The sequence below is a fragment of the Tauraco erythrolophus genome, chromosome 16, assembly GCF_009769465.1.
Source record: "Tauraco erythrolophus isolate bTauEry1 chromosome 16, bTauEry1.pri, whole genome shotgun sequence".
Taxonomy (NCBI): domain Eukaryota; kingdom Metazoa; phylum Chordata; class Aves; order Musophagiformes; family Musophagidae; genus Tauraco; species Tauraco erythrolophus.
In genome coordinates this window covers 17,283,990-17,309,881 of record NC_141480.1, presented here as the reverse complement: position 1 = coordinate 17,309,881, position 25,892 = coordinate 17,283,990, and the positions used below count along the sequence as shown (strand labels likewise).

The 25,892-nt window shown below is 36.9% G+C and overlaps 1 protein-coding gene across 1 annotated transcript in view; it reads right to left on the bottom strand.

The window, feature by feature from the left end:
- DOCK2 (dedicator of cytokinesis 2) overlaps nucleotides 1–25,892 on the bottom strand; it is a 194,581-nt gene that overhangs the window by 71,778 nt on the left and 96,911 nt on the right. The window contains 2 exon segments of the mRNA XM_086621891.1: nucleotides 1,511–1,605; nucleotides 3,332–3,430. Coding sequence (XP_086478017.1) covers nucleotides 1,511–1,605; nucleotides 3,332–3,430 — 194 coding nt within the window.

The following is a 25,892-nucleotide window of genomic DNA, read 5'->3' as shown; positions in this document are numbered from 1 at the left end:
GATCCCTGACAGTGAGATTTTTAGCCACGATTTCCACTAAGTATGAAAAGGAGAAAATCCAGCAAATTAATCAAAATCCACAAGGTAAGGTGGTCGCGTGTTCACAGCTACTTTCTTTGTTCTATTTCTTCTACACGTGCAGATGCTTGTAAAACTTCTATGTGTTCAAATTTTGAGGAAACTCTTCCTCATCTACAAATTCCACAAATAAGCAAATGGAACCAACTAACTTTGTTTAGAACATCCATGTGTTTTACTTTGCATTCTCAGTTCAACTCTCCCTTCCTTTCCTCTGTTGCAGACTAGAGACACAAAAAGAAAAAAGTCAGTACCTCAGACTGGCTAGGAACAATTTTTAGGAAATAAATCCTTGCATAGTCCGTCCTATACCCTACCCTATATACTGGCCTGCCTTTGTTGCCAAAAGTGTTAATTTCTAATTGATGCCCATAATAAACAACAAAACTCATACCCCAAGGGAAGAAAATTTCCCTCCTCTTCAAACAAGCAATATCTGAAGGAATCCACCTGTGATACACTGGCCCAAGTCAGCTGTCTAACCCCACTATCAATGGTGGAGGTGCACAAAGATCCCTTCGCTTTTCCTTCCAGTTCAGTATCACATGATATGGAAATGATACATTGAAAAGAGCTCATGTGGCAGCAAAATCTGTATCATGTGAAATTCCAATTATGCTACTTGCAATCCTAACACCAAGACAACAGTGGTCCTGAGGCTTAACAGAGATAAAACAATACTTTGTTTATCCCACCATCATTTACGGTGACACCAAAACAGACAGGCTGTAGCTGTGGTTCAAGGTGTAGAACATGTACAGTTTATGTCCACAAGACGTTTCCCTCATTCAATTTTATAATATAAGAATACTAAAAGATTTCTTAGTAACAGCAATCTCTCACAGAGCAAACAATAGGGAGCAAGATAAATTTGATGATCTACAGCACAGCAATACATTTCCTCAACGACATGAGTCACAATAAGCACTGTGGATCCAACCTCCTCAGACAAATAGTGCATTGCGCTCAAAGATCTGGTCTTTATCATCAGACTTTTTAGCAAGCAAAGCAACCGTATTGTTTAAGAAATAAAATTGTGTTTGATAACTCTTGCATCACAATGAACTTTCTGATGTATTAGTGAGGACATTCTAACTCTCTGTGCAAAAATTGTACATTTAAGATTTAACAGACTTTTTACAGTTGGCTTCTGTTGACTGCCAACATGGAGACCAACTATGTATTTCAACTTCACTGCTAAGTACTTTTTTTTTTTCCCCCTTTCCATTTTAAGTAGGCTTAATGCACAGGCAGCTAGCTATTTAATGCATTGTCAATAAACTATTTCAGATGATTATCTTCTTGGCATTCACCACACTGCAATGATATAATCATCTTAGACTGCACAGCAAAACTCTTTGTAAGGTATGAAACGAGTTCACTTTTCACAAGCACACGGAAGATGAACACTGATCCTCCAGCCCCGTTTTACCTGTTCTGTACCATGCTCATTGCCATCCAGTCTGAAGGGTAAACATTCTTCCCAATGAGATCTTTGAACATTATGAATGTTTCCATCAGGAAGTCCTAGAACAACAAAAGACAGTAAGTCTGTGACTGTGTAACCCAAAGTTTAAGCGTTCCTGCTGTGATTAAAGAACTAAGACAGAGGGCTCCACTTTGCTCCCAGTGAAGTCAATGGAAAAATTCCTGGTGAAATCAGTAAGCCCAAGATTGGAACTGAAGTCCCATAAAACAGCAGTCTCATATTCCAAATGACAGCTTAAAGTCATTACATTGGGCTCTTAAGAAAAGATAAGCCATAAATGCATGGAAAGAAAAAGTTACAGCACTTTGGAGTAAAGCTGTTGAATTTTTTGTTAATTAACAAGATAGTCTCAATATGCATAAAGAATTAGTAGATTTGAAAAATATAGGATTTTTTTATTTAATCCATTTAGTTCAAATTTAGTATTCTAAATTAAAAATTGGAAGCACTGACAAAAAGTTTTCATGCAAAACAAACACTATTTCTTCTCCTAGAAGTATTTAGAGATGAATGTATAATGAACTCAAATAAACTGAACATAAACATTTCAGGTCTATTTCACGTGTAACGCATATATGTGCTTTCACCCTTGAACTTGTAAGTCAGTCACCTAGAAGCCTGCAAGACTAGCAAGTTGAAATGTCATCTATTACTCACAAGCAACTCTGCATTTTGTACTCTTTCTTGTCATGCTTACAGAGAACCAGGCAAACAATAGCTCTCAGAAGCATTATTTGAAAACAAATTTTTGTCATCTTCATTGATGTATCCTTATGGTATGGAAAAAAATGAGAATAAACAAACCAATGCCTATTGGCTATATCGATATCCTGATTTTTTTTTTCTCTGCAGAACTGTCGGAGTAGTGTAAGGATTACTAAAACTTCTAGGATCAAGTACCCAATCTGCCTGAAAGCTCAAATTATGTTAAAATAAAGTTTTATGTAAAATTATGTAAATTACTGTTACATTTTCAAGTAAACTAAAGCACATGGAGAATTTCAAAAGCTACCCAAGATTTATCTGTTCGCATTTCGGTTATGGCACTACTCTGACTTTAAGAAAGAAAGGAAAATGGACAAATCTTGCCAACTGAAAACATTACCTCCATGGACAAACTGCAGATGGTGTGATCAAAACCTTTGCCAACACCCAGACTTATTTCAGAGTTATGTCAAGAGTATAAAAGGGCAGACATAGGACTATCAAAACATTCTAGAATATAGCGACCTCTGGGGCAAACTAGAACATACCTCAAGTATCATTAAATTATGTCAGAAACAAGTGTCATAATACAATGCGTTGTAATAACAAGGAATTTACTAAATTTAGCACGCATTATCAGCACCAGGAGTAGGCTTAATAGTGAAAATGAAAAGTGGAAATGGATCACCATGTGCAAAGTGGAGAGAAAGGATTCAATTAGTTGACGGTTGGTTTTGTTGTGTCGTGTTTGTTTTTTTTTTCTCCTCAGATCAGTATAACACAAAGACCCCATTATTTATTCTTGATTATTATATTACCACCTCTGTGCTAGGGTCAACAATAGTGACGTTTATACCTTCCCAAACTTCTGATTACAGTATCATCCAATGTCATCATTAGAACAGGGAGGCAACACAATGACATAGGCAGAAAACATACAGAAACAGACTTTGTTCTAGGAAGAATCAGACAAGATACTCCAAAACAGCACTACTGATTTTTCACAGGAAAAAAGATACTTAGAATTATTTATCACTTCCATGATTATTTTGTACTCACCACTAGTTCTGAACTTGTTTGAAAAGTTTCAATGTAAACTGAATAATGCTGGTTGTTCATCTGGTTTAAGATTGCTGTCATGCACGCCACAAAATGACTCTGCAAGAAAACCAGAACCAGGCAGGAGTCAACACACGTAGATTACTTAACTTATTGGGCTCTATCCTTTCTAAAGTTGAACTACTCTAAATGCCTAATAAAGCCTTTTACGTATGTAAAAATCAAGTAATATTCAAGCTTTTGCAAGCCCAGATGAAAGAAACATGCTAGAGAAACTGAAAAGGATTATTGAAAAGCTACCCTGACAAGGGGTAGGCGCTGATGGGAAAGCTGCATCATTTATGAAACGCTGCATGGAAACACACATGGTGACAAGAAAACCTTATAAATAAAGTACAACTCAATATTACCTTAGGACTCCTAAAAGGCATGTGATGTTGCCTAGGATTCTTCCATTACGAATTCACAGGAAGAAAATATATCAGCATCACAATCCTCTAATCATTCTAGAAACACAGGCTACTAACAGCAATAAATAGTGCAAGAAAGGATTTTTTACAGTCTGCAGGCGTTAAAGTAGATATTATAGAATTCTGTAAAACTTCTACAGAATACTTTAATCTCTCAAAACTTTTCAATTTCCTCAAAAGGAAGTATTTTGTTTTTCTCAATTTCTAAAGCAGAAATGCTGACAGATACAAAAATATTTATAATACTAGGGTTTCATTGTAATTTATTGAAAGTCAAAGACATTTATCTCTCAAGCAATATTAGTGAGCTTAATGATTTGCAGCTTTCCTTTAAGACAGTGCAGAATCCTCCTTATTGACGCCTTATAATTTGCTGAAGTTTTAACTCTTCTTTTAAAAGTGAACTTGCTTTAAATGCTTAGATTTTATTAAAATAAGAGACTATGAAGTAGATGAGCATTAAAAATAATTTTCTAGATCTACTTGGATCTTTTTATCATACTCATTTTCAATCGATAAAAGGGACTCCCTAGCCCAGAATTTAATTTCCACCTCCTACTGACCAGATTCTCTCTTTAACTCTGATTCCCTTTATACTCGTGTTACATCAGAAAGGCAACAGAAGCACACATAACCCAAGTACAGCTGCAGTTTGTCATACCCAACCATTTTGTCTCCCACTCAGGAAAGGGAAACCTTCTATAACTTCAGGCTATGGCCACTAGAGGTCTTTCACTTTCACATGTGAGCTGCTGTTCCGTTTATACTGCTTTATTTATTTATTTATTTATTCCTACGTGAGCAGACCCAGCACACTTCTTGCATATCAACAGTGAAAATTACAATATAAAGAACCTATTATGCCTTCTTTTGGAGTAACAGTAGTGCTAGTGAGAGCCTTGACAACTTTTTAAGGCTAAGAAGACACATTTTCTGCAGGTAAACCAAAAGCTTTCAGGTAAGGAATCGTGTGTTCTCGGGTACTGATGCTCTTCTAAAAAGAAATGCCGTTTTTCCTGCTGTAGTAGTTCACTTTTACAGTTATGGATCAGACAAATATTTTCTGTCATGTTAAATGCTTAAAGTAATAATGAATTGCAAAGGATCCAGTAACGAAACTGCGTGGGGTTTTTCTTCTAATGTCTTGATTTGGAAAAAAAAAAAATCACTGACAGAAGTTAGAGAATTGTACATGAAAAACAGCTTGTATTTTTAGTAGTTAAACATTTGCCACAGAAGGTCTCTCTATACTCCTATTAAATAATCACTTCTTGAAACAAGCAGCATTTCTTTATAAGCACTGAATAGATGTATTATGTTGCTTAAAGACATAAAGACTTTAAGAAGGTTATTTCTTTTGTTGAAATCAACTTCTAAAATGTGTCTAGCTATATCTGTGGTTATGGTACAGTATGAATGCCTATTCTTAGTAACTGTGTACAGTGATTTTTAAATTAACAGATGATATGCCTTGATTACTGTAAAGAGGCATAAGCAAATATCACATATTGTTGGCCAGTACCTCGCACCAAACCTGTCAAATTAGCATCAGTGGGACTGTATGACACATAAAAAAAAAGGCAACAGTAAAGCTGGTTTGTTACAAAAACTTCCATCATTTCCATGTAACTATTAAGCAGCAAAATACAGAGTTTGATCTTTAATAATTTTCTTGTCAGCAATCTCAACTATTAGAAATAAACTGCTAGCTTCTTTATAGGTTAAAAGCTTGCCCCTCCCTCCTAATCCCCAAACACCAGCAATAAAGATTTGCTTCTCAAATGCAGCCTCAGATCTTTGAAGTACTCATGCGCTCTCAGCATCACCATTCTCACTGGTAGAGCTTAAATGTAATATAGGACTATAAAGTGCTGTGATCAAACCTGCAAATATCTCTATGTATCACTTAAATTATCCTATGCTTAAATGTGCAAAGAGTATGAACTGCTTGAAAACACAGCAAGTTCTGCACAAGAACAATCTATTACACTTTGAATGCAGGCTGCATGCTCACTAGACAGACAGAAGAAATCCAAAAATCAAGCACTGCCCACAAACAGAATAGTCTAACACTTATGACAAACATTTATTTCCTTAAGTCAAGCATTGTACCTAGGGAATGATTAGTATAAAAAACATTGTGGCAGAGAAGGTGAAGTTCTTCAGACAGAATCCTAACAAGTCATTTCAGCTGTACTTAGGCTTGTTAGGATTTATTCTGTGAATTACAGCAGAAAAGGTTGATTAGAACTAGGTCAAATGTATGAAAAATAAATGTATCAAACTAAACACTTAACTGATGAGAGAACATTAACAGGAAAATTAACAGAAATAAGTCTGAATACACTGCACTACTATAAAGAGATCTAATAAAATAGATTTTCCAACTTAAAAACATTCATTTCCATTTACATGTAAAAAAGAACCCAGAACAGAAACAGCACTGAATTCTAACCAGTTGGCTGACAGCCTTTCAAAAAATGGGTTAAGAAATAAGGAAATTGATAATATGAACATTGCACTTCTATTGGGAGCAGAAAACGAGACAGAGGAGAAAATGTCTCAGGAAACACTCAAACTCCCTGTCCACTTTAAAAAATCCTAATTAATATCAAATTTACTACAAAATCAAATGAACTACAATGCTGGCTGGCTTTAGTATAAACACTGCAAAACACTGGCTAAGGTAAAAGAAACGTTGTTTTGGTTAAGTATACACCAAGTACATCCAAAGGGATCATAGATGTATTCTGTAAAGCAAATAGGGCTTTCTGAGGTCAAGGGGAAAGAATGTGGAATCTTTTCCACTCTTGTTAAAGTGCATATTAGCTATAGATGCAACACGTACAGAAAAAGAAGTATCTGAAAAACATTAGGGTCGTATGAATAAGATGACAAACTTCAACACCTAGCAACTAAATCCCAGCATACTTTATAATAGCAGATGGTGACAGGTTGCCGTAGTAACTTCAAATAATACTAGCGGCACAAGAATAAATAAAGCAAACGCAATGGAAAAGCAAACAGCAGCAGAAACAACACAGAATGAAGCTAGACTTCGATTCTAATCTAGCAGAAGCATTTCAGTGGCTGTAGGGCGTGTAATCTTCACGCAGTGTACTTCTGGAAGGACCAAGCAGGATATTTATTTCATGTAGGTGCTTAAGTAACATTTATCCTCAGTAATAGAGCGCTTTACTGACACAGAGCCTGAGCGTAAATATATAGCTGCATGTAAACTGCATTAAAACTGCATGTTAACTGCATAAAAAAGCAGACAAAACAGAAACATGAATAATTCCTAATAATTCAAAGACTTCTGAAGGCCAAAGACAAAGTAGTTATTTTTATATCCTCGTTTTAGAAGAATAGGGACTGTTTCAAATGCTCATTTTACTTATCCTCACAATTAATGTAAATTAAGAGGACTATTTTGCTTACCACCATCCACACAATCTATAACTCTATATTCACCAACGATGGTTTACATTTGATTAATTCAAAATTTTTGTGGTGTATGAAGTGACCATACTACAGACATTAGACTTAATTCTGAACTCCCTTTCAGGTTAAGCCAGTTTCAAAACTCACTGTACGTTAGCGACATTAATTGTAAAAATAGTGCACATCAAAAGGGTTACCAAGAATTTCTACAGGCCAAACACTTCTCTCTCTTTTTGTTCAGAAACAAGGGCAAAAATCTTTCTGGAAGAAAAGTCATAAATATTTTATCTGTAATGTAATTAAAGAAAACCTAACCAATCAACTGTTTCAATCGAATGTTAAAAATTATCAATATTTATGTTGTAGTACAAGCACATAATTGAGAAGGCCTCCCAATATACTTTTTTCACAGAATTATTGAGTTATCCCTTCTGTTTAGTGTCATGAGCTGAAAAGCAATATAATTACCGGAAAACTATGGAAGATGATGATGCCACGCAGAACCACACTGGTTTGAAGTCACAGTTCCTAAGAAAACCACACTAAACCTTGAGATCTGTGGCTATATGTAGAGGGTAGCACAAACATCTTTATCACATTATGTAAGCACTGAACTACAGCACTCCGAAACGAAAAAAATCAGCAGAATTTGAAGGGACCTGCTAATGTACTTGTGTTTCTTCTCCAGAAATACCTGTCACTGCCAATGCACGTGCTGTCCTAAACTGTACTGTTTCTAGCTGTGAAAGCACAAAAATATAAACATTAGAACAGGCTGCTCTGCAAAACCTAGAGCCTTCATCAAATGCGCAGAGTACGTCTGAAATAGGAAATAGCTCCTGATCCACACAGACTTTTTGTAGTTTGCCAGTGAGTGCATCTTACCAGTAACTATTTTACAGTAACAGATTCATCTGCTCTTAGTAGAGTTGAGGTTTTTATTTTCCATTTATACATTCATATAGTTCATTGGCTCTGTTTTCTTGTCTTTAATAGCTCACTGAACATAAGCTTAGGCATCCTGTTTCTACATCTCACTGACAGCTTTTGATTTCTGACTGAAAACATGCTGGGCTCTTGTAGTTTGTTCTACTGTTTTCTTTACATTCGTATGATTTAGCCAAAAGGATACACAACTACAAAAACGGCAGACTACCAGATGGAAAAATATAGGACAACTTCCTAACACAATGAAATAGTAATAGCAGCTGCTCTGTAAGATTTAAAGATATGTTACAAGTTAAACAATCAAAGCCATTTCAAGATTGTTTAAGACTTTTTCAGACATAAATAAAAGCACTAAGACAATGGTTTATGGTATGACAGAAGTAGCATGTTTTTTTTTAGACTATATCCTTTGCCATCTATTTTTATCCATTTATTTTTCACTTTGTGTTGATATCCCAGAAATATTACAAAAGGAAGACTTTTCGTTCTTTGCAATGTTTTTGCTGCTGCTGGGTTTTGTTGTTTGGTTGGTTTTGGGCCATAAATCCACTCCAGAACTTCTATTACTGTCTCTGGTTAGGATGAACACTCTACTGTAATTGATTTAACCTGTGCTTAAGTCTGTGCTCACACACAGTTGTGTAATTTACGACTTATCCCAGAATATTAACAGAGTTCGTCATCAAGGTGCATGTACAAATAAATTACAGCTAACATGACTGAGTGTGAAATGAGAAGGCAATTATTTCTTGAAAACTGAACTAGCTTAGTTATCAACAAAATCAGCTGTTTCAGCTCCTCACTTAGCCACTGCTGTCACCACTCCCACTATCAGCTCTGCTGTATCAGACAAAATCTTCCATCCTTGCCTTCAGAGGTCTACACAGCTTCATGCTGCATCTCGTCCCTCCTCCTCTGCAATCCACTAACTGCTTCACCACAATTACTTTAACTAGTTTCCAGACTGGTCTCACAGGCCAGAAGAAACTTCCTGCCCTGGTGAGAAAGATATTCACTGAGAATCCCAAGTATCCCGGTGCTGTCAGGCTGCTTATTTCACTAATTTCTTATCCGAAGTGCCATTCTATTTCCCTGTTGCCACTAAACCAGATGGTCAGTCAAGTTGGTAAAGCATGACTTGTCCTGCCAAGCATCCCAGTGCACTCATTCCCGTGTTAAAGATGATGCAGTCAGTATTCCATAGAAACAACAACAGCACATACACAAAACACAAGCAAAGAATAAGATTAAAAATATTATCCCCGGATTATTTACTGCATAAAGCTTGGCCAGTCTCTAGCATTTCAAAGGACTGGAAACCGGACTGGGAACTTGAAGGAAGTGATAAAACAGCTGGGATGAGCTGGAGCTAGTTCCCTGCCCAGAGGCGTAATACTTAACAGCACAAAAAGCCCAGAGGGGATTGCCAGCTATATAGGACTACAAAGGAAAACACACTGGCTGCAAGGGAGATCAACAACTGGGTGGAAGAGAAAAGGGTAGAACTGAGCAATTTAAGTTCATTGAAGCACAGTAACATCTTTTATTTCTAAGTCATATATTTTGAATTCACAAGTATTGTGAAGATTATTGTTTTAGATGCTGATTCACTTCCTTAAAACTAAACAGAATCACCTCCTGTATTCCCAGAACTAAGTTACCCTTTAATTGATTTTGTTCTTTTTCAGCTGCACTCACTGAAGATAGAAAAATTAAATTAAACTTTGACTACATGATGAGAGATGAGACTAATACAATATATTTGTGAATGGTTAAAACAAAGCTTTATCATAATAGATCTGCTTAAAACTGCTGAAAGTCATATAGCTCCAAAAACTTTTCTCTTGCTTTTACAAATCGATCTTACCAAGAAAATAAGGCCTAATAAAAATAATTTTCCAATAACTTGCATTCATTACATTAACAAGTCTACCAACTGTGTATGTTTAGGATTAATTAATACCAATCTCTAAGGAAGTCATCCATACATTTTATTGTAAATTATGTAAGATTTTATTATTTCTTTCTGAACAATAGCATAGCTGCACTTGAGCTTCCAAAAACACAATGTTTTTTGCCAGCAGACCATCAAAATCCCAGCAAATACTGAAGACATTAATGGAAAAACCTTTAACTCTGTTTAATAACAGATATTCTTATTGAAGCGTTGGTTTTGTCAAAGTCCATGCAACCCAGTACTGAAACATTTGCTAACGCCAATACGCAGCCACCTCTTAGACTGAGACTAAAATCAGCAAAGCCTTACCTGTTTGATAACCCTTCTGCTAGGTCCGAGTCTGCCCTTTTACTTAGGCATAGCTACGTAAGCCATAAGATCCAAGTTGCTGAGAAATTAAAATTAAATTTATTTAAAATCATTATTCTTTTTTTAGCAGCTGTAACAACCAGATACACTTTTATGTGAGGAGCTTGGTACTTTTTTTCTGGTATTTTAAATGTACACTCATGGCCAAGTGCTTTTACTTTGGCAGTTCCAACTGTTATTTGTCTCCTTCCACATTAAGAGCATTGTATTGGTACTCGTAATTTGTCTAATTAAGTAAAAAGAACAATAAAACCAGACTGGAAATGATCAAAGTTAATACGCTGCTGTTGTATTTATAGCTTCTTGTGACAAATAATAATTTCTCTTTACCTCCGTATTTTAAAATGGTTTTGACCACTGTTCTTGTGGGTTGAAAACTGTCTAACTCTGATCTATTCTGGTCGGTAGAGGTTGTGAAGGGTAAACAAACATACTCAGCATACCCTGCAGATAGACGTTGACTAAAGCCAAGAGAACTTTCAACATTTTCCTTTAAAGCAATCTTTCACACTCAGACTGCCTTAAGAAAGAAGTTAACTTGTCACTTAGTTCTTCAGAAAATTACACAAATGTTTATAAAGATGTTTTTCCAGGACCTAGACAATGAATATATGAAGGGGCATCAAAAATATCCCAAAACATCCTGAACCTTTCACAAGGATCCTCGAGATTCTGGTAACAAAACAGCTGAACTACACGGAAATGCAGAGATAATTGCCCTGAAGCTGCCCTATTAACTCATTGTTTACCAACACCACCACGGCAAAGGGACTCTCACTGGAATAATGTTGCTCTCTGCTTATTCACAGCTACAGTAGGGAAAAGAGAATAATTGAAAGAGATTCAAGCATGTGTATACACAGGAGCTCCAATACAGACAGGAATTTACCCACAGAGTGTTAAAAGAATTCATACTACATCATCAGACCATGATGTAAAATGCATCCAGCCTGCATAAATGGGGAATTCTCCATCATGGAAGGAAGATGTACTGGCATAAATCTTGGTTAGTGTAGCACAGCATGCATACAATTTCATATAATTTTCTATCTATGTAACTCCTACATAGGATAAAACACTACACAGCATTTAAAGTAAGTGGGTAAAAAAGACAGTTCATAGCAAAAAAAAAAAAAAAAAAATTAAGCAGCTAAGCCAGAGAGCTCATACTGAATGTTGGGTAAGCTGGTTAATAGAAACTGTAGGGAATACTCGGCGAAAGGAAAAAACCCGTTGGGAATACACGTATAAACACGGAAGGATAAAACTTCAAACATTACAGAGTGACTTTCTAGCGGGTATTCTGTGAACTACTGCCAAATAAGCATCCTTCTCAGGCACGGCTCTTTGTAAGCAGTGCCACTGCGAAGATGTCCCAGTTGATTTCGTTTCAGTTCCAGTATCACAGAAACAAAGAATCCTGAAACTGTGACAATAGAGACTTACCAAGACAGCATTGTCTGCACCAATCATTTATGCACACACTAATCTCTTCTGGAAGGATTATGTCACACTAACACATTCTACTTGGGCTCTGGCAGAAGAAGGAATACTCCTTTAGTAACTCTTTGCACCAGCCCAATGAGAGCTGAATTTATGTACTTACTAGAAAACTAGGATGAAGACGGGAGTAGAAATTTCTTTGAGTAACTAATTTAGGGAATATGCTTACGCTCCATCAGTAGTGTGACTGTTGTTTAGTTGCTCAGTGACTGCAATCTAGGAGCCTCCAAATCCTAAAACTGCAATAGGACAAGACTGAACTCCTGTTCCACTTGGGCCACTCAGTTCACGTGCATTTTTTCCACATTTACTGTTTCTTCTTCTCCCCGCATTGCCATTAGGCAAGGCAGAAGAAAATGTCACATCAGTGTATGACAAAACACTGGCAATAACTCGATATTGGTAATTTTTTTTTTTGGTAACACACATAAGTATGCTCAAATGCAACACCTCTGCTTTCTGGGCATTAAATCCTTCTGAAAACAAATAATATCTTCATTCCGAAATTCACCTCACACAAAAAAACCCAAACATAAACCCTCCTCAGAATAAATGGAGAATATAGATATAACAGTACTGTGTTATAACAGGTCTTCCCAAACAACACAAATTGATTTTCAAACTTTTTCCAGTATTTTAGCAAACATGAGCATCAAAATATTTTGTGGTGCCCATGTCATCTGACCACATGAACTGCTTCAGAGGATGACAACTGTACACCAAAGAGGGAGACACTTCTTTCTTTGTCTCTCTTTACCACCAAAATATTCAGGGCTACTTGCACTGATTGTTTATTTTTCCTAATCACTACATTGGGATTTCATCCAAATAGACTGTCTTGCTAACAAACTAAGGTGCTAACACCTTCACTCAAACCTAGCAGAGAAAGAGTGAGTGTAGATAAGTATTAGGGAATTCCACTCCTAGGAGAAAACAAAACAATCAGAATCACACTCACATGTACTCATTTGATCAACGTGTCAGAGTGCCAGAGAAATGGCATATATGAAAAATATAATTTGTTATGCCTCTGATATTAAGTGCATATATCTCCTAACAGTCTTATAAGGCCCTTATCTCTAGGATTAGTCACTGCTACACAGAATGTGTGGGAGCATCAGTATGTATCTAATGACACATATAGAAAAAAAGATTATGATTAGAACTATTGCAACCTACAGATCCACTAATTACATTGCTATATTAACACTACTAGTTTTAACAGTGGTTTCCAACCCATACTACTGAAACAGTTCATAAAAGCTTATTAGGCCATGGTATGTAGAATTATCCTCATCATACCACTCCATTGCAATGATACAAAAGGATCTGTTTACAAAGCAAGTAATGTTGTCATTTTAATTTAATAATGAATATACTATACAATCACCTCTGTAGAACTGAAGGACAGAATAAACATTTGGTAGATACTATACCATCATGTTTTTAAAAGAATTTTCAAGATATTTTAAGAAAATCAACCACTTGACAACATCGTTATGGTATATTTTCTAAACAAATTTTTTTTTCATTTAAGTTAGGATGAACCCATTGAACTGAATGTTACATTGCAGCTTCCTAAACCTGTATTTTGCAATCGATTGTGCAGTTCCAACCCAAACAATGTCCCCTCAGCATTACGGCTACAACCTTACAACAGTAAGTAAAGAGTTTGGATAACAAGGTGTGATTCTCATGCTCTTACTTAACTTTGAAGAGGAGTGAAATAAAATTTTCCATTTCAATTATCAGTTTTCAAGGTATGTTTTATTAAGAAGGAAAAAAACCTAATCTGTTCTGCTCAGTTTTTATTTTAAAGGATATTGCTAATATTTTACAGCTTAAAACAGAACTTACTAGACTGGAGAGCTAAATGCCAGGAATTCAGTAGAGTATTTTTCCTCAAAAAAAAAAAAAAAAAAGACAACAAAACAAGATGCTAAACAGTCTTTCCCACTGAATTTCTTATATTTAGAAAACATGTTGCAAAAAAGCATTTACTACTATATCGAGGCCATTTATCTTTTTTAAAATGGTGCTGTAGTCACGTAGGCCAGAAGTGACATTTATTTAATCTCTGCTTGGTACAATGTCCTGACCTCAGCTTGCTAAATACAATAAACATTTAAATACTTAAGTGATTTTAGAAACTAATTACAAATCACGTGTAAAGAATGAAAAGACAAAAACGAGTTTACGACCAAACAAGAGGAGAAAGAATATTGTATATATGGCATCAATATGATGCCAAATGAACAAGACAATAGAGAAGGAGCAGATTTGAAATACAGCAACAGTAGTGGAACTCCCTTGCCCCTTCCAGATGATCATAAAAATCTAAACGACAGTGCTGCAATTAGAGAGTTCCAGGACATTAGGTTGGACTTAGCAGGTTGTACAGCTCAAGTTGCAGATGCTCTGCAAGAAAAGTGTAATCAAGCATGAAAATGGGAAACCAATAAATATAGTCACCAGGATTTCGGAGGAGAGAGAAAAAGAACTTGCATTCTATTGAGTTCCCAGAAGGCCAACCGCATCCTGGGATGTATCAAGAGAAGTGTGGTCAGCAGATCAAGAGAGGTGATTCTCCCCCTCTACTCTGCTCTTGTGAGACCCCACCTCGAATACTGCGTCCAGCTCTGGCGTCCCCACCATGAGAGAGACATAGATTTGTTGGAGCGTGTTCAGAGGAGGGCCACAAAGATGAGCCAGGGGCTGGAGCACCTCTGCTACAAGGACAGGTTGCGAGAGCTGGGATTGTTCAGCCTTGAAAAGAGAAGACTTCAGGGGGACCTAATAGCTGCCTTCCAATACCTGAAGGGAACCTACAGGAAGGCTGGGGAGGGACTTTTTACAAGAGTGTCCACTGATAGGACAAGGGGAAATGGGTTTAAGTTGAAGGAGAACAGATTTAGATTAGATCTTAGGAAAAAATTCTTCAGTACAAGGGTGGTAAGACTTTGGAATAAATTGCCCAGAGAAGTTGTGGATGCCCCCTCCCTGGAGGTGTTCAAGGCCAAGTTGGACAGAGCCTTGAGTAGCCTGATGCAGTTGAGAGGCGTCCCTGCCCATGACAGAGAGGTTGGATTAGATGATCTCTGAGGTCCCTTCCAGACTGTGCCATTCTATGATTCTATGATTTTATTCAGGATTTCACAGCACTGCATAGGGAAAAGGTTCTTTGGCGGCAAAGATAATGCAGAAGATAAATGTGTAGGATATGGACAGTGGGCCATCAAAGTAGTTTAGACTGGCCACTGTTAGCAGCTGAAAAAACCCAAACCTAGCCCTTGTTCAAATGCATTTCTCTGTTGCTGGCTTTTCCTTCTTCATCACTGGGCTCCCCCACAGGTTCGGGGCACATCAGCATTTCAAGACAACCTAAAGGAGGAAACAACCTAATGCACAAGCCTATGTAGTATCACAGGGACATGCAAAATGTATGAAAGTAAGTCTTCACAGTCTGGTAACAGATAGACACGAGTCAGAGCTATGCGAATGTTGTGGTCTTCTGGAAGCTATTCACAAAACAAGTAATACCAGGAACACAAACACCTCCATCAACATATGGAATTAAAAAAAAAAAAAATCAAGGAAAGGGTATTACCACTGAACTGGGTCATTCCTGTTTACCAGCATGTACATGCCTTTAGGGTGCCAGTTAGACAGCCTTATATTCCTGCCTTATAACGCTTTTGCTGAGCTGGTAGTTAGGAGAATAACATAGCAATATTGATAGATTACACACAGCAACATTTTTGTGGGTGCTATAAACAGTTTTTTTCTGAAATGTTGTGGTTGGGTGTCATCCCACATAAAACTTCAGGACTTCTTCAAAATGCCAAAATGAGTAAAGATCAAATAATAAAAAATTCAACACTGAATGACAAGCAAGTGCCACACAGCTCAGGACAGGGCAGATTTATCAGAGATGTCTATCAGCAATTAACTTCTCTCAATATCTAATAACAACTTCACTAGCTAAAAATAAAATTTGAATTTATAGAAGTTAAAACAAAAGTTACAAGACACAGATATTAAGAAATATCTGACATGAGAAGAGGCAAAGAAACAGACGTTTGCGATGTTTGCTTACGTTGCCCAGAGAAGTGACCTGCTGTTAATCTCTTCAGCAAGGTTCAGAGCCCTTGGTGCGTTCCCAGATCTTCATCTTTCCTTTAGTGACCACAGCAGTAGATCATGAAAGGATGACCTACCATCCTTTGTGTTCTGTTATCTTAGAAACTCAAAAAGGTTAAGCATTGTCTTTCCCAAGAGGACAGTGAAATGCTTACCTACACTTCTGTGACTTGACTTTTTTTTTTTTTTTTTTTTTACAAGATTGTTGCAGCTCTGCTTTTTGGAGGCATTCCAGGACAGATTAGGCACAACATCCAGTTGATTCTAAGTGCCTCCAGCAGAAGATAGATAAATAGATAGATTATACTTTAGCATGTTTTGAGATCTCTGTCTCCCCCCTCCATCTGAACACATACTGAAGTATCACCTCTCTTTTTCTGCCACTGTACTGGCTTCCTTTTCAATATCATCTTGATTTTATTATCTCACTACATGCACTAAAGCAAATTAACAATCTTACTGTATTTTATTTTCCTAAGATTACGCAATTGCACAGAACTTGCTTCATCCTCTGCTTCTACATGTACAGCTATGCAGTGTGCCAAAAAGACCCACAGCTAGTGCATCTCAGCCCTTACCTTTAGAACATTGTGACATCTCAATAATAACCTCTAACTGCAGAGTCTCATTTTCTTTATGTAGGCATTTTAAAACTAATATTCAGAGATAGTGAATATTATCAGGATTAGGAGCTGAATATACCACAGCAATTAGTTCACAGAGGTACAAGGTTGATAGAAAAACTGTAAATTTACCCTTCTAGTTTTTGTTTGTTTTTAATACATCACCCTCAGCACTTCAGTCATCCAGAGTGTCTGGGTTCCAGCTGAGGGACTAGTCCCTGTGTAACTCAGGCTTTTTCCAGCTTACTGTGCTGACAAATAAACAAGCTTTGGATAAAGAAGATAAGCACATTTTCTTTCTAAACACCAAGAGACAAAGCTGTTTGTATGTTGGGGCTTTTTTTGAACACTTCAGTACCTGTCATTACTGCAACAATTTTAAATCCTCATGACCTGTCCTAAGTCAGCAATAATATAATAATTAAAAAAAAAGATAAAAGAATAGTATTTTAATGAAGTGTGAAGAACAAATCATTCAGTTGTTTGTCCTACTGCAGTCGGACTGGATTTGACTGATTTATCATTCTACTGCTTTGAAGAAAGGACAATATTTAGCCATAAATATATTAAAATGATGTTACACATGGCAATAATGTTGTAACTTAGAATTTGTATCTCTGTCAAAGAATGAGCTGCAGAGAAGCAGACATTTACGTTCAACATCTGGGGCCCCTAACACTGGGAGTGGAGCAGAGCTTAGAGAGCAACTGCAAGGCTATGCTATTTTCAGGCTGCAAATAATTAACTGAAGTGAGCTTTCTTCAAATCCTCTCCTCACAAACAGCAAGACTTTTGAAAAGCAACCTCCCTCTACCTTTAGAAAAGGTAGTCAGCCAATAACGACACTACAATTCAATTTTAATAATAAACTGTGCACCTCACCAGCAACACTGAACCACAAAGCATTAAAATACACAGGACGGAAGTAGTCTATAAAATGGCAGAATAAAGTCACAGAGAATTACGGATGAGCTAGTGTAACAGACTGGAAACAGGACTGCCAAAAATCACCATCAGAATGCTCATGAAAGAAACTAAACCTGCAACTTTTCTTATGGATTGAAAGAGAAGTACTGCACAACAGATCAGATGCAAGCAAAGCAAAATATACCTGTGTTGTCACTTGCCATTATTTATTAGCAACATCAAGCTGTTAAGATTGTTAAACAACCAGTCAGGATACTAAGTCTTGTGCTTTTAACAAATTCTTGTAAGTCTTATAAATCTGAACTTTTGAGTTTCCCTAACGCCTTCACCACGGACAATATGAAATAGACTCAAAATTTGCAAATGTAAAGCCAAGAGAAGAGAACAAGCATGCCCAAAGACTTTCATGTCATGTCATTCTAATGTATTTAATTGTAATTCTCAAAAATACATGTAATTGAACTCTCCAACACCATCAGGTTCATGCATTTTGAAGTAAAATGACCTATAGCAGGAACTCGTAATAAACAGGTTTGTCTCTTGCTCTACCCTTCTCACCAGTCCCCCTCAAGAATGGACAATTCTGGCTCACAGCAGGTTGAGGACAGACTGAAACAGAATTCCTACAAGAACCCGAACTACCAACCTTATTGACAATTACATCACTGCTTCATTTTGCAAACATTCAAAGAAAAGACATGCCAATACATTAGACTACACTGCCGAACGAGAAAACCTGAGAAACGATTCCTCTGATACTAGAAAGTTGACACGATTACGATTGATACCAGATTTTCTCAGAGGAGTCCCCAGCTCATGATATCTCAACCTACATTATTTCTCCACCTGCACATTTTTGCACCAGAAGTAGGGAGCTTATGGGTAATGTCATTCCCCGCATACATCCTGCCAAAGCCAATAAGCATAATTTCAGTCTCTCCAGTGGTTACTGTCAGCCAATTTCTTGTAATCCAGTCTCTAAACTGCCATAATTCAATGCCTTCACACTGAAAATGTTTTTCAAAACCAGCGGCTGGAAAGAGGTACAGCAAGGTATACTCAGCTAAGTACACAAAATATATCTCACAAGAAAATATACTGCTGCTTACACTTCTGATGTCATTCACTGGCCTGAAGGAATACAGGTAAAAAAGCCTCAGGATGCAGATTTTAAATCCCAGCCCTGTTACCATGACAAAAGCTGGAAAAATCTTTGCACAAAGGTTTCAATATTTCCATAGGAAACTCAGAAGCCATGGGAGAATGTATTGCAGCAAGAGCTTGGCATTGTTTATTCTGTTTCCCAATATATGCAAAAGGTTTGTGATATAAGCGAGAGCAACAGTTGACTCCTTACATTTACTGAATACTCCCACACACTGAAGTGGCAAAAAAAAAAATTAAATTATGGAGATCCTGAAGAATCACAAATTAAATCACGATGCTTACAAGGCATTACGTAGAGCTGCAGCACAGCAGACCACTAAATATTTTTGGACTCAACTTTGCCGTATCATTCTTCTTGCTCTGAAGTGACAAATTCATCGAAAAAACAGAATACAGAAATCAACTGAAAGCAAAAGGGCTGCAGCAAGTACACTCAAAAGTTGTTTTCTGAAAGTAAATAAATACTGTAATAATGAAAACAACTCAAGTGTAGATGTCAGTATTCAGCAAGTGCTTTACTCTGTCTTTAAATAGTTCAGGATAGAAATAGTCTTTTTTCCTGAAATTCAGATCTCTTGGATACATCCCAGGTATCTATAGTTCAAAAGGGAAACAGCTCTTACTGTACAAAAGCAGTATTACCTCCAGTGTCTTCCTTTCCTATTCACCCAACAACTCTAACATGAAGAATGTATCATGCCCCCTCCAAGTTGACAGGAATGGAAGAAACATTCCACCAAATACTAAATACTAAGACATGCATGGATACAATGCAAATACAGCCATACATTTAAAAAGACCTAATACAGTAACTTCTTACTTGAGGAATTCAGAACAGATCTGCCCAGAAAATTAAAGTATATAAGCCTGTACACAAAAGCTGAGACTCTTTTTTGAATAACAATGTTACAGTTTGCACATCCATTTTAACGAGGAAGACTAATAGCAGAGACATGGAATACAGGCAACATTCTCTCCTCGTTGTCCATACAAGCCTGATGCTGGCCTCCTCTCTGCCCCTAGCATCCTAGGGCCGTCTCACGGGACACACAAAGACAAACCATAATCACTCTAGTCATATGCTCAACAGGTTCGTTGAGAGCTAATTGTGACCTGTAAATCATACTTTCAGGTCAGCCGGGAGCTCTGCTGGAAGAAATAACACTCTACTTCTCAGCCAGAGCCAAACTGCACTGTTAATGCAGTGGTCCACACATTTTAAACGGAATCACAGTGCCTAGTATTAGGACTTGATCCAAGATTCCTATATCCCCACCTAGAGCACACAGCTGTACTAAAGAACCCATTTTGAAAAGGCGAAATTGTCTTTAACAATTGAGTGATATGTTATATTGACCAACAATTACCCATAAATACACACACTGAAAAGTTACACGACTTGGAGCAGTGTCATATTACTAGGCATTCCAAATACGTATAGTTACTGTAGGAAAATATATGAATTATTACGATGTTTTCAAAATCCAGAATCCAGCAACAAAAACAGTAGTGTTTTGTAAAGCCTGAGAACATTGCTAGAGAAGATAGTAAATTTTTTCCTGTTACATACTTAAAGTCTTCCTGCACACTGCACGAATGTCTTTCTCAAGGGCACGTAACCATCCTCATAACCTTCCACTAACAACTGAAGCTTCACAAAGCATGCAATATCATTTTGCTAGTGTCTGAATTTCAGCTTGAGAGGAACATATACATTCAAATCAGAGTTCTGCAGCTCACAAACGAAGGTAGAAGAATCATGTTCAGAGTATGAAAGTCTAGGCAGAGATTATGTCTCTCTTTCCTAAAAGAAATTTTACTTATGGGAAGGTAAAATAATTCCAATAAGGAAAGAGATGGTTACTATTTGTCTGAATCAGTATGACTGAAACTAAAGATATTTTTTTCTCCACATGCAATGGAATGAAATTAAATTTCAATAATATATTGCCAAAGTTAAAACAAATGGAAACATTTCACAGTCTGGGCTCTTACAGTTTACCACTCTCTATGCAGGCAGTGGTTTCAGTTAGATACTCACTTAACTATACTGTGATGTATTTTAAACAGTTAAAGTGATCACTGCATGTTATAGCCATCATGGGAATTTAAAGAATACTACAAATCTGTGCATAACAAGATGCCTACATTGCAAAAAATCCTGAAAATATCAGTGCGAGCCAAGCACTGAAAAGTGAATTCTGTAATGAAATTACTTTTGTGCCATAACAATGAAGTCCATCAATTTTTGTTGTCCTGAGGATAGCAAACAAGATCCTGTGTGATGATGGGAAGGGATTTTACTACAGAATCACCATGAGACACTTCAGACAGTTTTGGCCTCTTTATCTTCTATCTAGAAAAGACACAGACTACCTATGTTTGGAAATAAACAGGAGTGGTAAACACATGTTTCCTACAGCAGTCTTCTCAACAAAGACACACAGAAGAAAGGTGTCACCACAGGAACCATGTAAATGTAGCTTTTAAGTTTGCTACTCGGGAAAAACATTAAGTTTGGCTGTAATAACAGACACAGTTGTGATAACCAGACAACCAAAGAGAAAGTTCAAAAGTTTCATGAACAAATACATCCATAATCCAACTGCTAAGGCCTGCAAAGCAGCATGCTCTCTCCCATGCACAGATGTGCACATCTGCCTACGCACAGGCTACCTATATAACAAATCTACATGTAGATATAGACAAGTTAACATTTTATAAAGCCTGCATATAAATGTACAGTAATCTAAGGTGTAATACGTATGCATACTTTTACACAATCATCAAGTATTTCCCAGTATTTTTTCAACTACCAAGAAAATAGGAGAATACCAGATTTATGAGAAACAGCACTCAAATTTTATTTTATGATCCAGCTATTTGGACAGTTTCTAGCTCACCAACCTGTCACATTGGATAACTTCCATCTGCCTGCCTGTAGGCACTCAAGCATTTCTTCAAGACAAATTTCTCAGTTTTAAGTACATTTGTCTTTGTAAACTAACATTAAAAAAAAAGTCAACTTGTGTAGTGTATATATGTGACTGAATTTATTCACTTAAAAGTATGTGTTGTACCTTATCTCCTGACAGTTAACCTTGTATTAACAATTTCCAATATATGCTCCAAAAGCAATATTGAGATAGAGATGTTTTCTAATCCATGAAGCCTTTTGTTCTGAAACAGTCAATGGAATGTATCATCTCTTCAAAGGATATGGTTGAACACTTTTTTTTATTGGAGGAGAAAAAAGGAATTTCACGTACCATAGTTGTGAAAATTATATTCAGAATAAGATCATCATGATTTTATCTTTCAGTGCATCCTCAGCACTTCTTCTGGAAAGGCGTTGCATCACCTCAAAGTACAGTCAAAGCACACTCAATTTTCATTCCTAAAACTTGCTTCGCTAAGTCCATTTTTCTGCTACAGCAATTCTTGCAGCGTCTTTTCTACCCAGTCTCACGAATCTGAAGTAATTTTTGTGTCTTGCTGTAATATTACTCAGAGATAAAATCCTATAACCTCTTCCACCACTGAAACGTTCCCTTTCTGAAGTGAGAAGCTTACATCCCACCCTCTATTACTTATTTTGTGTCAGATCCTCCTCTCCATTCACCTTGATCCCACCCTGAAGTGGTTCACAAAACCTGCTACCAGGATTTGTAAAAAATCTCATGCCTTCTTCTTAGGTCCTCATTTCCTAGGTGCTCAAGCAGGGTTCATTCAGCATTACCAAAACTACTGCAGCAGGGAACACCTGAGCACGTACAGGAACATACAGAGAACTCTTCTGTGGCCGTGCACACAGTCAGAACAAGATATACTGTGTATTGGCCAACGAGAATAAGTAACAGAATACTGCACAAGACAATCTGTGCACTTGATAAAACTCCAGGTATCAAGCTACGCTGCACAAATTATTCCATCTCTTATAACAAACACGTTTACCTTCATAAATAGCTTTTTGCTTTATTCTGTGGGACCCAAAGCAATGACTTCTTGCTGTGATCAACGATTGGCCCCTGTACATTTCAAAATCTTTGTCAGCAGCTTCATCTTTCCTTTTCTCTGCCAGCTTTTTTCCTGGGTATCACAATAAACTGCAAATTTGCACTTTTGAGGGATTGTTTTTACTTTATAGGATCTGCATCTTTCATCCATTTTCATCTGAAAATATTCCCTTCAGATATCTCCTTGCAGTTCATCTGTAACTTTCAGTACATTTCCATCCATTTCCTTCTGCAAGAAACACTATCTAAAATCTGTTCGCTAAAACTTCCTTCTTTCTAGTCTTAAAGGGTTTATTTTTAAAGAGAAAACCTTTTTGTTTCAGTGCCAATAAGATTCTGGAAGAAAGTTTTGTGAAATCATCAAGGTGTGCATTCCAAGCCACTCACTGCATGACAGACTGCCCTTGCTCTATGTTTTTTGTTACCAATGAATAGCTGTGATTGCCATGTGCTACCTATGGATGCTACCTTCCTAAAAGGAAGAACTTGAGTCTCATTTGAGCCTCTGACATCCTCAACAAGTTTTGGACATTTACAAGTTGAAGCAAAGTCGTGATTGGAAAATAATTAGACTACAGTGATTTATGTTAACATCAGTGCATAAAGCTGTCTCCATTCAGTAGATACGGCTTATACTGTTATGTCCAAAGGGCAAGGAAAAAAGCGATACAGTTTAGAGTGTTTAACTAAGCTGTCAGAAAGACGTTATATTAGTCTTCTGAACATTAAAACCTTGCCGTTTCAGAATTCTGCCATTTTGAAATTAAGCCTGAAGCTCTAACTGAATAAATACATCCACCTTTTTCAAGATTAAGTTAGCTGAGGTATTGTTAATAAAACCACTGCAGAAACATAAAACTCCACACTATATTTAGAGACCACATCAAGGAAAATAAAGCTGTACTTGGCTGGATTTTGCAGGGTTTGGGAGCTCGCACTAGTTTTCCTGTAAAGACAGATATACTGGCTTTTTAGGGAAGATTTTTTAAAAGCAAAGCTTTCATGTAGAGCCATACAAAAGGAAGCCAAAACAGTTCTCTCTGACTTTGCCTTTTACCCCTTTTCATAATTCCTTTATATTTTTAAAAGCTCCAAGAAACTCATCTGGTTTCTACTTATGTTAGAAAGACACCTCCTGACAACACTGTTTTTTTCACCAATTCATTTGTCCTGACCAGGGAGAAATAAATTTGAATCAGCAGAAATCTGTGGCTGCATCTGTAGTGCTTGACTGGACCCTCAACAATTCAGTGGGAGCTCCCCACAGACACCTCTTTGCCCAGGTGCTAGAAATAAAACCAGGGTACACAGACAGAAACAGAGGACTCAAATTGTGCCAAAATGTGGGTCAGTAACACAGAGGATGTTTGGCAGCACAGATGCAAATAGTGAAATAAAACAAACTAAAACAACTAGTTTGAGGGCTCTCATAATACGTTCTCACAGCGACATTATTAGTGGGGCAAGTACTAGATAAGTCAATTGTAATCGTTACACCCAAGAAATAAACCAAAGCGTATCACAGAAACAGCTGTACTTCAATAACATCATAACGAATAAAATAAAAAAGGAAGTCTTGGAAGAGAAAGGAATGAGACATCTATGGGATTTTCAAGACAGGCCTTTGCAGACCCTAATAAAAATTTTGAGGCCAAAGTTCAAGTTTTTGCTATTAATGACTATTAAAATAATTCAACTGATAATTACATCTGCGTCCAAGAATATAACTGGTACAAAGCGGGATATGTTCTTGTCTGTACTTTGTCACAAATCGTTCTGACAATCAGTAAAATTTTTCTCAGATACAACAAACTAGTAGTAGCATCCCAGCAAATTCCACAGTAAAGCTTTCCAACAGAATTGTTACACCGACCTGAACGGCATCCTATATGCCCCAGTGGCTACTAACATGTACCTGAAGAGACAGTCAGTGGTTTGGGCCCAAGACACCCAGTCATTACACATGTTGACCATCATAGTTCACAATGTCATTTCTCATGTGCAGTTCAGCACTTCATGGGGCACTTTTAAGATTGACTTGGACTCTTAAAGGAATGCCACAAACTTTAATCATTTCAGTTACCTCCAGTCTGGAAACTGTAATACTGTGAAACTAATGGGCTAAAGTGCCAGATGAAAGAGAGCACTTAATGGCAGTGTCCACACTATAGCTACAGCTGTTGATTGAACACTGGAATGAAATACCACCTTTTTCAAATTCAGACATGACACCAACTCCAGACCTATAGATCTGTGGTGAAACCAACAGCAGCAATTTATCAAATCCATAGTCAGGAAACGTTCCATCCCTCATTCAGACTGGGGAAGCCTAGGGAGTTAAGACACTAGTGAAATGAGTGGAGCAAAACCATGCTACCAGATGCTGTAAAAACATGTAACTGGATGTGAAATGGTTCAGATAGCGAGAATAGCTCAGATGTTATTCTAACTTAACTTGACAAGTATCTAAATCCAGCTCCAACCCAAAATAAGTCTATGACAACATCAGAAAACACCCTGCAACCTGAGACAATGCAGGAAAATATACAGAGGAAAAAACTATTCAGAAGCAATTTGATCTTTTTTTTCCCTCATAAAATGAAAACTTCACTTACAACTTTTATTCTTCCTCAAAACATTAACCTCATAGTATGCACTGATAAGGTTACAAACTACATTTTTTAAAAAAATATAAATCTATCACTGATTAATTCAATAGTGAAAATGAATAATGTTTCAAAAATACTCAACAGACATTTTAGGATGAGAAGAACACAGGAATGCTTTCATGATACAAAAAGGTAGGAAGTTTTCAATGAAGTATGAGCCTTATATATTCTATCCCCAAAGCTACTCACATCAACAAAATGCTACAAGTTGCTTATACAATGGTATTCTATTATTCTATTATCATTCTACTCTGGAGTCTCAAAATCTTCCAATAGCTTGATGCTACTATGCAAGAGCCTGCTATAAACATGAAGGTTACCTTAAACT